This window comes from Priapulus caudatus, unplaced genomic scaffold (genome assembly GCF_000485595.1).
Source record: "Priapulus caudatus unplaced genomic scaffold, Priapulus_caudatus-5.0.1 Scaffold1854, whole genome shotgun sequence".
NCBI classification, from domain to species: Eukaryota; Metazoa; Priapulida; class Priapulimorpha; order Priapulimorphida; family Priapulidae; genus Priapulus; species Priapulus caudatus.
In genome coordinates this window covers 25,102-37,841 of record NW_014578915.1, presented here as the reverse complement: position 1 = coordinate 37,841, position 12,740 = coordinate 25,102, and the positions used below count along the sequence as shown (strand labels likewise).

General features: G+C 41.6%; 1 protein-coding gene across 2 annotated transcripts in view; it reads right to left on the bottom strand.

Annotated features, from left to right (window-relative positions):
* LOC106817761 (guanine nucleotide exchange factor VAV2-like) overlaps positions 1 to 12,740 on the bottom strand; it is a gene marked incomplete at its 5' end in the record, with an annotated part of 36,982 nt that overhangs the window by 8,079 nt on the left and 16,163 nt on the right. For both annotated transcript variants that reach the window (XM_014822463.1, XM_014822464.1), the window contains 8 exon segments: positions 462 to 576; positions 1,649 to 1,745; positions 4,321 to 4,434; positions 4,784 to 4,914; positions 5,151 to 5,320; positions 5,456 to 5,601; positions 5,879 to 5,980; positions 6,866 to 6,975. In XM_014822463.1, the coding sequence (XP_014677949.1) occupies positions 462 to 576; positions 1,649 to 1,745; positions 4,321 to 4,434; positions 4,784 to 4,914; positions 5,151 to 5,320; positions 5,456 to 5,601; positions 5,879 to 5,980; positions 6,866 to 6,975 (985 nt within the window).

The following is a 12,740-nucleotide window of genomic DNA, read 5'->3' as shown; positions in this document are numbered from 1 at the left end:
AGCGCGTTTGAACATTAAGACCCGGTGGACTGGCGGCCATCTTGGATTTGACCTCTCAGGTCCTCCCTCCACATCTGAAAATATACATCATGGTATATACTAACTATGCTAGAAATTTCATGCTTTTCTCATAAAATGCACAATTGTTATAATATGAGAGCTTATCAACTGTACTAATACCTTAAGTTAAGGAGGGAATTTTCCCCCTTCTTTTACACCTCTTGACCTTTGTCCTTTGACCCCCAGCTTCGACATCCCAACTCGTTTTGACGATCACCCCCGACGTCCCAAATATCGTGACCGTACGTCAAGCGGTTAAGATTTGTGCCCAACTGTTGACGGACGGACGGACGGCCGGACGCACGCACGGACGGACGGACGATCGTGCGATTCTACAAGATGCATCCGACTTCGTCAGATGAGCTAATAACAACATGAACAAGGTGTGGCCTTCTACTTACCACCCCCTCTCCCCGAAGCCCGTTTCATTGCTGTTCTGAATGGCATTGCAAGAGTTGTCGTGAGATTCTCGAAGTTTTCCGCCAAACTGTTGTTCGTGTACCAGTTGACGAGGTCCTGTTAATAGCAAGCAGGTGCAGACTTTAATATAGCACACACAAACTACCAACCCCCGACGCTTTTCATTGTGTCTGATGGTAGGACGTATTGCTACTGTGTACAAAATGGAATCCCACCCTGTTGCTACCTGTGATTCTCACAGGGCACTTCCAGAGATGCTACAGGGTGGTTCCAAAAAATGCTGACCTATTAAGTAGTGACCAATTAAAGCGTAGCGAGCGGAGCACGTCACGGCCAAGGGGGTCCAGGGGACCGCCTTAGGGCAGGGCCCCTGGGTTTTAGTGCTTTTAAAATACTTATTTCGTGCAAATCGAAAGCTCCTTAATCATGGTTCATACAGGACTGAAAAAATTTCAAAGGACATTTTATCGGAAATTCAAGGACATTTTATCGGAATTCAGACCCAGAACAAAACATACCTGGATTAATTTAATAATAACCCCATTCTTAATAACTGTCACATCTAAAACTTACCTGGATCACATTAATAACCCCTTCTAAACACTGTCACTTCTACAACATACCTTGATTTACTGACTGATTTTTACTGATTTACTGTAATTTGTGATCATCATTTAACTGTCTATCATGTCTATAGCTTTTTAAGCTCATTTAACGCAATTTTTATTGAGGTTTGCACATTATTGATGGTACAAAATTTCTTTTTATTACAGGCAAGGATTCTTTCTAAAAATTCAAGGACATTTTCATGAAATTCAAGGACATTTTCATGAAATTCAAGGACATTTTCATGAAATTCAAGGACTTTTCAAGCACAAAATCAACATTTACTAAATTCAAGTACTTTTCAAAGACTCCCCTCAAATTCAAGGACTTTTCAAGGACTGTGCGAACCATGTTAATGCTAAATATAATGCGCTAATTCGCAATGATGAAAATCCCTTCTAAACAGTGTTATTTTAGGTTTGATTTTCAGGATTTTTCAATCAGATTTTTTCCCGATTTTTTTTGAACTTTTTATAAAAATCCGGATTTCCGGTAAAATCCGGAAATGTAGCATCTCTGCACTTTTAGCAAGTGGGTACTTAACAAGTAGCCAGGTTCTTACCAGTAAAGAGGAGAAGCTTCTCGATTCAGCGAGATACCATGTCTCTTTCGGCGTCTTCTTATATACTACCTTGATATGCTTGACTGAGCCTTCATATCTACGAGAAAGTAAATGTTTACTGTGGATTATAACAATACATTTGCAATTCTACTCATACAATTTCAGGGCATAAAATTAGCCAAAATGTAAACATGCCCACCCAAAATTTTAAACAGGCCCTTACAAGTTTTAACAGGCACTTAAAGCGTGTATTGCAAGTTTTTTTGGCTCAGAAAAACTAAATATAGCTGAATATAGTCTCACCTGACAGTGGAAATATCACTGAATATACCAACATTCAAAACATCAAGATTTTATGCAGTTATAGCATAGAAAAATTGATTTGACCACATCATACCAGCAATAAATTTTATCGTGTCCCGACTCTCAAAATCACAAATGGCGTCTTTAAACAAGTGCACATAATTAAAATAAAAGGGCGTGCAATACTGTTTGATAAATATTATTGAGTTTTTATGTCAATAATTCAGAGCACTTTCTGTCATTGTCATTCCCGTGTTACTATCTGACTGGCAATCCACAAGCTTCTCTAATAACAGACTTTACGTGGCATTAGTACTACACTGCTGTTACGCTAGTATAAACGTCTGTGGGTACACTCTGACCTAATTTCTACGGTGCGACGGTATTCATTACTGCACCGTGATAGATGTCTTGCGCTACCGCGAGAAAGTCCGAGAGATGGCAACGGTAAACAGAAACAGAATGCAAAATTGTAATCGTGCATGATTTCATTGGATTTGGTGAAGGTTCTAAGACATTTTATCGTTACTCTAGACAATTGCTGTTACTCAAGCAATAACGGTAGGTATCATGAAAGTAGGGAAAACACTGGAAAATTCTCGCAATACACGCTTTAATTTTGTTCAATTTATTCGATTATTAATAAAAGTATTAGCTTTGTGTTTATTAGGCATACTCGTAGTATTTCAGTATTTCATTGCTATCATTGGAGTTCTACTTGTTTGACAGGAATTGCTGGAACATGATTTACTTCTTAGTAGTTACTACGTAAAACCTAGTCAGGAAATTGGTAAATATCGTTGATATAAAGGCAAGATAGGCAAAATTTTGAATAGGCCAAGTTGACTGATTATATGTGGGGTTGAACCGGCAGCCGCCGGCAAAATAGCACTAATTTCGCGCACTGCAATTTAGATAGCCATAGATATAAATGTAGAATATAAAGCCCGCCGAACACACTGTAGAACTTGATGCGATGGCGCAGCAAGTTCCACAGCGTGTGCGGATGCAAAATCCCTCGATCTGCGTCGTGTGGAAAATATCACACGTGTTTGATATTTTCTTCTACGTGTGAAAGATTGAACAGCGTGTGCGGAGTGGCTGTGTAAATTTCCACACTCAATTCGCATTGTTCTTGATTGTTCGCTTGAAAACGGAGCGTCATTGAAGAGAGCGTTCACACGACGTTTGATCGATCAGTTCTTGGACATGCCTCTATGTGAGCTGCCTGATATGCGAGCTGCGAGCTGAGAAAAAAATTACTATGCGTCCAAGCGAACAATCAAGCGAACAATGCTAATTGAGTGTGGAAATTTACACAGCCACTCCGCACACGCTGTTCAATCTTCCACACGTGGAAAAAAATATTAAACACGTGTGTGATATTTTCCACATGACGCAGATCGAGGGATCGTGTGGACGATGGCGCAGTAAGTTCCACAGCGTGTGCGGCGGGCTTAACAGTTGCTTTGGGAACATCAGGACACGTGCTGTACAAAAACAGTTTTCCACCATGGTCCCCACGTAAAGCAACATTTCATTAGATTACATTTTATTGCTTTGCCCCCACTCTATTTAAAAATGTGGTTGTACAAGCCTTTCCATTAATAGGTAACTCCAAGTAAAACTGTTAGCAAGAGGAAACTCAGTAAATTCAATCCACTGGTATACCCCACAACGGCTTTAGTAAAATGTCAGTTAGATGCAAGACAGCCATGGTCCTTTAAGTCACAGGTCAACCTATATATTCTATGGAAACATGGGAGCAAGACAAAGAGCACAGGGAGGAGCAGGGGCAGTGAGAGTCGAGTGATACATTCCATAGCAACACCTGGTATAGTGGTCCTTGCTTTATCAGGCCTCAGATAAATCAACACATTGCTTAAGCAACGTCATTGGGAAACAATCCCTACGCTCGAATGTTATTTTAATCGGATAAACGGGACAGGACCTAGAGTAAAGAAGATAGATACAGTTTCTGCAGAAAAACTCAAGTTAACATTGTAAAACGATCCTACGCTTATACTGACAAGTAAGGTCAAAAACAAATACTGACTAAAACGAAGCAAACTGACATTTATCAGCTGGATTCTGAATATAATGAACAATACATTTTTAGAGCAAAACTCATGTAGTTTGAATGGTGCCTGGTGTGTACAGGTGATTGCATAACAGACAGGTAGGCACACATGTGCCATTGGAAATGTGTTCATCACTTAATCGGTACCATCTGCCTAATCAGGACATTTCAATGGTTCCTAACCTGTCTCAGTAAAGCAGAGAATATTGTACATGGAAGCAGAAGGAGCGCGTAGAGGAGGAGGGATTGGATGAGAATAGCCACCAAATGTCTTAGCTCTCCAACTCACTTGATGGCGATTCTGAAACCACGGTCAGTGACATTCTTTCGAACGAGAAAAGTCTCATCTGGCATCAGCTCCAGCCTCCGCTGCGCAGCATCCTTGTCCATCTCGCCAACATACCTGCCCCAAAATGCACACAAGTGTAAGTGTAAAAGCCACAGCATGGCTTCACAAGCTCACACGCTTCTAAATACTCAGCAGAGAGAGCCATCCATTTTAAATTCAGTAAACCTGAGAGACACTTCACCTGTTACCTTCAGCTGAGAAGTCGACTCAGGGTTATTAGTAGTAACACTACTAGTAATGTCACTAAAGACATGAAGTATCCTGTTCTCGCACCAGCAAAATCCTTGCCTGTAAGAACATCCTTACAAACAAAGACACAACCCATAACATACGCGGCGGCGATAGCAACACGTTAGGCCTACTGTACAAAATTACTAATGCATCGATCTGTGGTTTCACCTACCAAGGCTGATGTTCAAGATCCAGGTTATAGTAATTGTGGCTGGAGTCAAGATTGTTGGCTGCGCCGGCAAGGTTCAGTGGCTCCGCCTGTAGGTAACCAGCTTGAGGTTTGATACGATCAGCTGGTACCACCTGCAAATCGAACATGGCACAAGCAGTCTTTAATTTGACAGCCGTAGTTATGACGTAATTTTACTGCAGCATGGTTATTTCTACTTTATCATTCAAGTAGCTGCTTAGCAGTAGATATTCAACAGAATTGTTACTTTCAGAAAATTAATATGAATTATAATACATAATGTAATGCCATAAATATTCATAAGAGAAATAATTGGTCACTAGCAGCAACAAGAAATGTTCATTCGCACCTTGACGGCGTGAGTGCGAGGGAAAAGGCCTTGGAGGCCCGTCCTTAAGCAGTGGCCCTGCCACAGTGGCTCTGGTTCGTTAGAACTCAACAGCAGCACAACGTCTCCTTCATTTAATGATATGTGTCCTGGTATTGTTGACTGATATGGCTGCGTAATCTTGTATTTACCTGCAGATGCAATCGTAATTTCAAAAATTCTGGTTTTTAAAGTTTACTGAAGTCCATTCTGTGCTAAAATCAACCAGGCATTTAGGACTCACAGGTGTAGTTCACAAGAAACTAATGTCAGTGTGGGAAACTCACCTAGGTGTGCTCTTGGTTCCACCGTTGGCGCTAACGAATTGTTCGAGTGTGATCGTTTGCCACATTTGCTTCCGAGAATGCACTCCTTGTGCACTGCCGCATTGCAGATGGGGCTCATGCACTTGTAGCCTTGGCAAAATGTGCCACTGTAATTTGTAGTAGTAAGTACAGTCACGCATTCATGGTCACACATCACTGTGCCCTGCATTACCTATTTGTGCCACCTGCAGGTATGAATTTGTACATCTGGCCAGAAGCAGAATTGTTCTGTGCAACTCTCATGCTAAACTAAACACATGGCTAGGAAGTCTCGGTTTAATTTCACTTAAAGATGTAATAACAGAAGAAAGACGCGTACAGTCCCTGTATTAGCACTGGTCAGTGCTACCAACTGTAGCATATTGTTAATCTATTGTCACCTACCGTAGTAGCTTGTTGCAAACCGTACACGTGGTAGGCACTTCGAATGAATGGAGTTGGAAACGGTGGCTCGTGTTCTTCAGATCGTCGGGCTGAGTGTTATCCCTGTGAAATCAAGACAATATTAGCAAGGCACCACCAAACACACTGAAGCTACATTTGTGAATCATGCAGACAGCAACACACCTGCAGCAATTTTCTTAAAGTAATAATTACAAGAATTCTCCAGTGTTTTCACCACTTTCATACCTACTGTTATTGCTTGAGTAACAGCAATTGTCTGGAGTAACGATAAAATGTCTTAAAACCTTCGTATTCACCAAAACATGCACTTTTCGAACTAGTCTGGCAAACGATCGTTTGCTGTAATCTTGGGACTAGAGCCGGTAGGTCTTGGACCAGCTAATAGCGCCCCCTATCTGCCATAGACATACAATCTATCTCAAATGCAGTTGTTTTCAATTTTATCACCGACAATTTACAAGTTTACCCATTCTGCCATTCTCGCGACACGATAAAATGCGTTGCTGTTACGTATGTTATAACTGCATAAAATCTTAGTGTTTTACAAGATGGTGTGATCAGTGTATATCCGGCACCCGGCAGTTAGATGCGATATGATATGACTACTAGGCACTTAGAATATGACTACTAGACACTTAAAAAAAAACAACCCTAACCCTAACCCTAACCTAACCTAAACCCTAAACCTAACCTAAACCCTAACCCTAACCCTAAAAAAATTAAATTAAATTAAAGTGCCTAGTAGTCATATCATATCGCATCTAACTGCCGGTTGCGTATATCCGCCGTGGAGCGAGACTATATTTTGCAATATTTTTTTCGGATTGAGTGTTTCTGAGCAAGAATCTCGTAATACAGGCTTTAAAGCCTGCGACCATTTTTAATCAGAATCTGCCAACGCTAGCTTATTTCCTCAGTAATGCCACATAAATGCACACAGTCTCCTTAGCGACATCTCCCACTCACTGTGCCATATGTATGGCGTCAATCCACTTCCGCTTCACCTCCTCTGTTTTGGCATACATGTGGAAGGCCATCGTCCTCTGTTTCTCATACATCACCCAGCAGTGGCTCCACTGAAAATAATAATGTCATCAAATATTTTGAAGTATACCATCGTCTTCATAGCTTGGTGGCAGTCCACTTCACATTGTTCTTGCCCTCCTCCTCTCCACTTCCCACCATATCCTCCACCTCTACGAATTAGCCAGTATAATACAACACTAGTGCTTTTATTACCTTATTATTTAAACATAAATTTAGTTTATTTATGTTTTTGAATGTATAAGATATATTTTCTATAAAAATTTCTTAGAAATAATATGCTGTACAGTACACAATCCATTATCCGAAACCCTTGGGACCAGACACGTTTCGGAATTCGGAATTTTTCGGATTTCAGAATGGTAGTCGTAGTACAGTACAGATATACATACCGTATATCCTGCAACTAGCCAGTACTAAAACCAGGGTTCGAATTTTGGCTGAAAATCCAGATGAGACGGGATACTAGAGAAGCGTTGCCGAAAGGAGGTGTTGATCCCAAGCGCTATAAGCGCAGATCTTGCGCGCAGTTCCGCGGCAAGGCGCACGCGACCGCGGGAACGTCCTACGACAGTATGCAGCGCTGGCAGCTATGGATTCGTGCGCCGAATGCATAGGCCGGCGCACGAATCCATAGCTGCCAGCGACCACTCGATAATTTTACCGGGAATACAATGAAACAGCTCAGCTGCATTGAGCTGCTGTTCTTTGCAAGTTCAATGAAAATATCTATAAACGTGTCAACACCTTCTACTTCTACACTGTGTTGTATAAGTTTTATTATGAATTGTATTTTATTATGCGTCAGTGGCTTCATGTAACGAGCGGCAGCTGCAGCGGATACATAAGCTGGGTTTTATAATAATATATGCGGAAATAATACGCCTCTATTCATGTAAATAGAAATGTTCACCTATATATACAAACAATGACGACGTAATAATCACATATAATTGAACACAGCCAACCCCCACCAACCTGCTCCGTCCCCATATTATTGCCGATAGCCGTAATCCTAGCCGTTCAGCTAGTTGTTGAACGTTAATTTTACCAGGAATACAATGAAACAGCTGAGCTGCATTGAGCTGCTCTTCTTTGCAAGTTCAATGAAAATATCAATAAAAGTGTCAACACCGTCTACTTCTACACTGTGATGTATAAGTTTTATTATAAATTCTATTTTATTATGCGTCAGCGGCTTCATATAACGAGCGGCAGCTGCAGCGAAAGCATAAGCTTGGTTTTATAATATAATAATACATGCGCAAATCATATGCCTCTATTGATGTACATAGAAATGTTCACCTATATACAAACAATGACGACGTAATAATCACATAATAATCACATAGAGGTAGCCTAGCTAGTATGTTGAGTATATCCTAGGCGTTGTTGATAGCCGTAGGAGTCGGTGCTATATATGCGTATATATAGGGGTTGGACCGTGAAGGTAACTGCGAGCAGGCGAGTTCCAAGTTTTTCTGCGAAGTTTTTCTGCACAAGAGCAATCAGGGCCCCCCCTCGACCGCAGGGGTAGACGAAGTTTTTGCTATAAGCAGCACGCTGGGACGATGTAATATATATATGCAAAAATGCTGTACGTACGCTCTCAAAACGATTTCAAAACAAATACTCATCCAACAGCTTCGATATTTGTTTCTATTTGAAGAACAGTGTTGACTTCTTATGAAAACATAATGTCTCTGTTCGTAACCGAGCTGTGTCACGCGAAATCACACAGAGACTGACGAAATTCTCGCCACGACGCCACGCCACGCGCTGACGCCACGATATATCCTCTAACTATCACGTGATAATCAGAACACAGCTCGTTACGAACAGAGACATTATGTTTTCATAAGAAGTCAACACTGTTCTTCAAATAGAAACAAAGATCGAAGCTGTTGGATGAGTATTTGTTTTGAAATCGTTTTGAGAGCGTACGTACAGCATTTTTGCATATATTACATCGTCCCAGCGTGCTGCTTATAGCAAAAACTTCGTCTACCCTGCGGTCGAGGGGGGGCCTTGATTGCTCTTGTGCAGAAAAACTTCGCAGAAAAACTTGGAACTCGCCTGCTCGCAGTTACCTTGACGGTGCAACCCCTATATATACGCATATATAGCACCGACTCCTACGGCTATCAACAACGCCTAGGATATACTCAACATACTAGGCTACCTCTATGTGATTATTATGTGATTATTACGTCGTCATTGTTTGTATATAGGTGAACATTTCTATGTACATCAATAGAGGCATATGATTTGCGCATGTATTATTATATTATAAAACCAAGCTTATGCTTTCGCGGCAGCTGCCGCTCGTTATAGAAGCCGCTGACGCATAATAAAATACAATTCATAATAAAACTTATACATCACATGTAGAAGTAGACGGTGTTGACACTTTATTGATATTTTCATTGAACTTGCAAAGAAAGCAGCTCAATGCAGCCAGCTGTTTCATTGTATCCTGGTAAAATTAACGTTCAACAACTAGCTGAACGGCTAGGATTACGGCTATCGGCAAAATATGGCGACGGAGCAGGTTGGTGGGGGTTGGCTGTGTTCAATTATATGTGATTATTACGTCGTCATTGTTTGTATATAGGTGAACATTTCTATTTACATGAATAGAGGCGTATTATTTCCGCATATATTATATAAACCAGCTTATGTATCGCTGCAGCTGCGCTCGTTACATGAAGCCACTGACGCATAATAAAATACAATTCATAATAAAACTTATACAACACAGTGTAGAAGTAGAAGGTGTTGAACACTTTATAGATATTTTCATTGAACTTGCAAAGAACAGCAGCTCAATGCAGCTGAGCTGTTTCATTGTATTCCGGTAAAATTATCGAGTGGTCGCTGCAGCTATGGATTCGTGCGCCGCGCCTATGCATTCGGCGCACGGATCCATAGCTGCCAGCGCTGCATACTGTCGTAGGACGTTCCCGCGTCGCGTCGCGTGCGCCTTGCCGCGGAACTGCGCGCAAGATCTGCGCTTATAGCGCTTGGGATCAACACCTCCTTTCGGCAACGCTTCTCTAGTATCCCGTCTCATCTGGATACGTTGTCTAATCTATTTCTACTGATCTGTGCACTGAGATTCATTGATGTCTGTGCAAGCGTCTTATATCTGTTGGCTGTCAAAGCACTTGAGCGTTCAATAAAATTATAATGCTAAATAAATACAAATTTTTAATGTTCTCGACTCTCTTTCACCTATTATTGCCGACAATTTCCTGTAAATGTCGTCAAATGTCTCATCCTGCAAACACACGCTGGCCGCCGCACGCTAGCTGCTGCACACTGACACATTAAATATATAGTGTATGTTCAAGTTTATTTTTATATATTTTATAATAATATTTTATGTGTCAGTGTCGGCAGCAGCTAGCGTGCGGTGTACTTGTGTGTTGCGGATGAGGCATTTGACCGGCATTTCCAGGTGGTTATAGGCAAAATAGAGTAGAGAAACATTAAGACTTTGGTAGTAATTACATTTCAGTGTTATTTTACCTCTTTTTTATTGCAGTCGTTCCAAGTGCCCGCTGCCAGGATCTATGTCTCCCTGATACTGCCGGAACGTACCTGGTACTATATAAGATGCCGGACCGAACGCTCGCTAATCCAAACGAGTCTAGGGAGTCGCCTACGCTACACTCACTAACCCTAAACCCTAACCCTAAAGCCTAATCCTAACCATATCAGATAGTTACCGAGGTACTTTCCGCAGTACCCAGGGAGACATAGACCCTATCAGTCTAAGTGCCTGTGTGTGTGTGGTCGGAACCATAGAAATAACACATATAGGTGCATGTCTATTTCTATGGTCGCACGAGACACATCAGACATTTATATTAATTACTACTCTCTTGCTACTATTTTATTGTATGTTATTGTATTGTTATTGTAAATTATACTATAATTTATTCAAAGTACTCGAATGCCTGTATAGTAGCATGTTTTAAAATTTTGTTATGTAGGCCTATACTGTTTTAATTATTGATCGACTTAATATGTTAGTTGGTCGGTCACCAGAGCTTACCAACGTGTAACCAGTTAGTACAAAATCTAACACTGCTGCGGATACCAGCCAGTACACAACTGGCTACGTTAGTGTGTTAGCGCATGCGCAATATCTCACCAGAGAGTCATATTTTGTAATGAATATGCATTTAAAATGGTGTAGTGATATCTGAGCACAGATTCCCTAATAAACTTTTATCGGTAGACCTATTTTATAACTAAGAGAGCGCCCTAGCATGTAGGGTACAACACACTACTATGCCCTCGCGTCCTTCCCTTGCCTCCCTGTCCTCGCTCAGCCTCCTTCTTCTTCTACCGCCCTCAGCTATCTTCCTGCGCCTTTCCTCAGTCTCCCATCCCTCTCCCCGCAGCAAGCATTATATTATGAAGTTTTCTTCAGACGGCACTGCACGCGCTAACACTGTGCGCCGCGCATGCGCAATATCTGAAAAAAATTTATTTTTAAAAGATTGATGATTTAAAATAAAGGGGTTATCCTAGCATAAAGATTATATGATAACATTCCTTCTGTAGACATCATTAAGAAAAGGAGGAAGACCTTGCATGTAAGTCCCGGCTGCGTATACCAGCCAGTACAAAATCTGGCTAACGATGTGTGTTAGCACATGCGCAATATCTCAGCCAGAGGATTATATTTTGTGCATGAATATGCATTTAAATGGTTAGTGGGTATCCAGCATAGATTTTCCCATAATAAACTTTTATCAGTAGACCTGTGTTTATAATTAGGAGAGCGCCCTAGCATGTAGGGTACAGAACACCTACTTTATGCCCTCGCGCAGCCCTTCCCTCTTGCCTCTCCCCGTCCTCGCTCAGCCTCCTTCTTCTCTACACGCGCTCTCCAGCTATCTTCCCTCCGCTTTCGTCAGTCTCCATCTCCTTCTGCCCCCCTAAGCAAGCTATATTATAAAGTTTTTCCTCAGACGGCGCTGCACGCGCTACAACGGTGCGCGTCATGCGTAATATCTCTCGAGAGCAATCGTCATTTGCAAAGATTATGCAATTTAAATGAAGAAGATTATCCTAGCATAGATTATATAATAAATTCCCATCAGCTAACATTCAATAACATAGGAGGAAGACCTCTGCAATGTAGATCGCCCGCTGCGCATAACCAGGCCAGTACACCAATCTGGGCTACTTAGTCTGTTGCGCATGCGCAAATCGTCACCAAGAGGTGTTATATTCGTGATGAATAGTGCATTTATAAATGGGTTAGTGGGTTATCTCAGTCATAGATTTCCCTAATAAACTTTTATCAGTAGACACTGTTGTATTATAATTAGGAGAGCGCCCACTAGCATGTAGGGTACAAAACACCTACTTTATGCCTTCGCGACAGCCTTGCTCTGCTCCCCTGTCCCTCGCTCAGCATCCTTCTTCTTCTACCGCCTCCGCTATCTTCGCCTCCGCCTCTCCTCAGTTCCCATCCCCTCTCCCCCGCAGCAGCTATATTATAAAGTTTTCGCTCAGACGGCACTGCAACGCGCTAACACGGTGCGCAGCATGCGCAATATCTCCGAGAGAAATCGTATTTTGCAAAGATTATGCATTATAAATAAAAGAGGAGTTACCTAGCATAGATTTCATATAATAACATTCGCTTCTGTAAGACATTATTTAAGAATAGCAGGAGACTCCTTACAAGCTAAGTTGCCCTGCTGCGCATACCAGCCATTACAGCAATCTGGCTAACGTTAGTGTGTTAGCGCATGCGCAATATCTCACCAGAGAG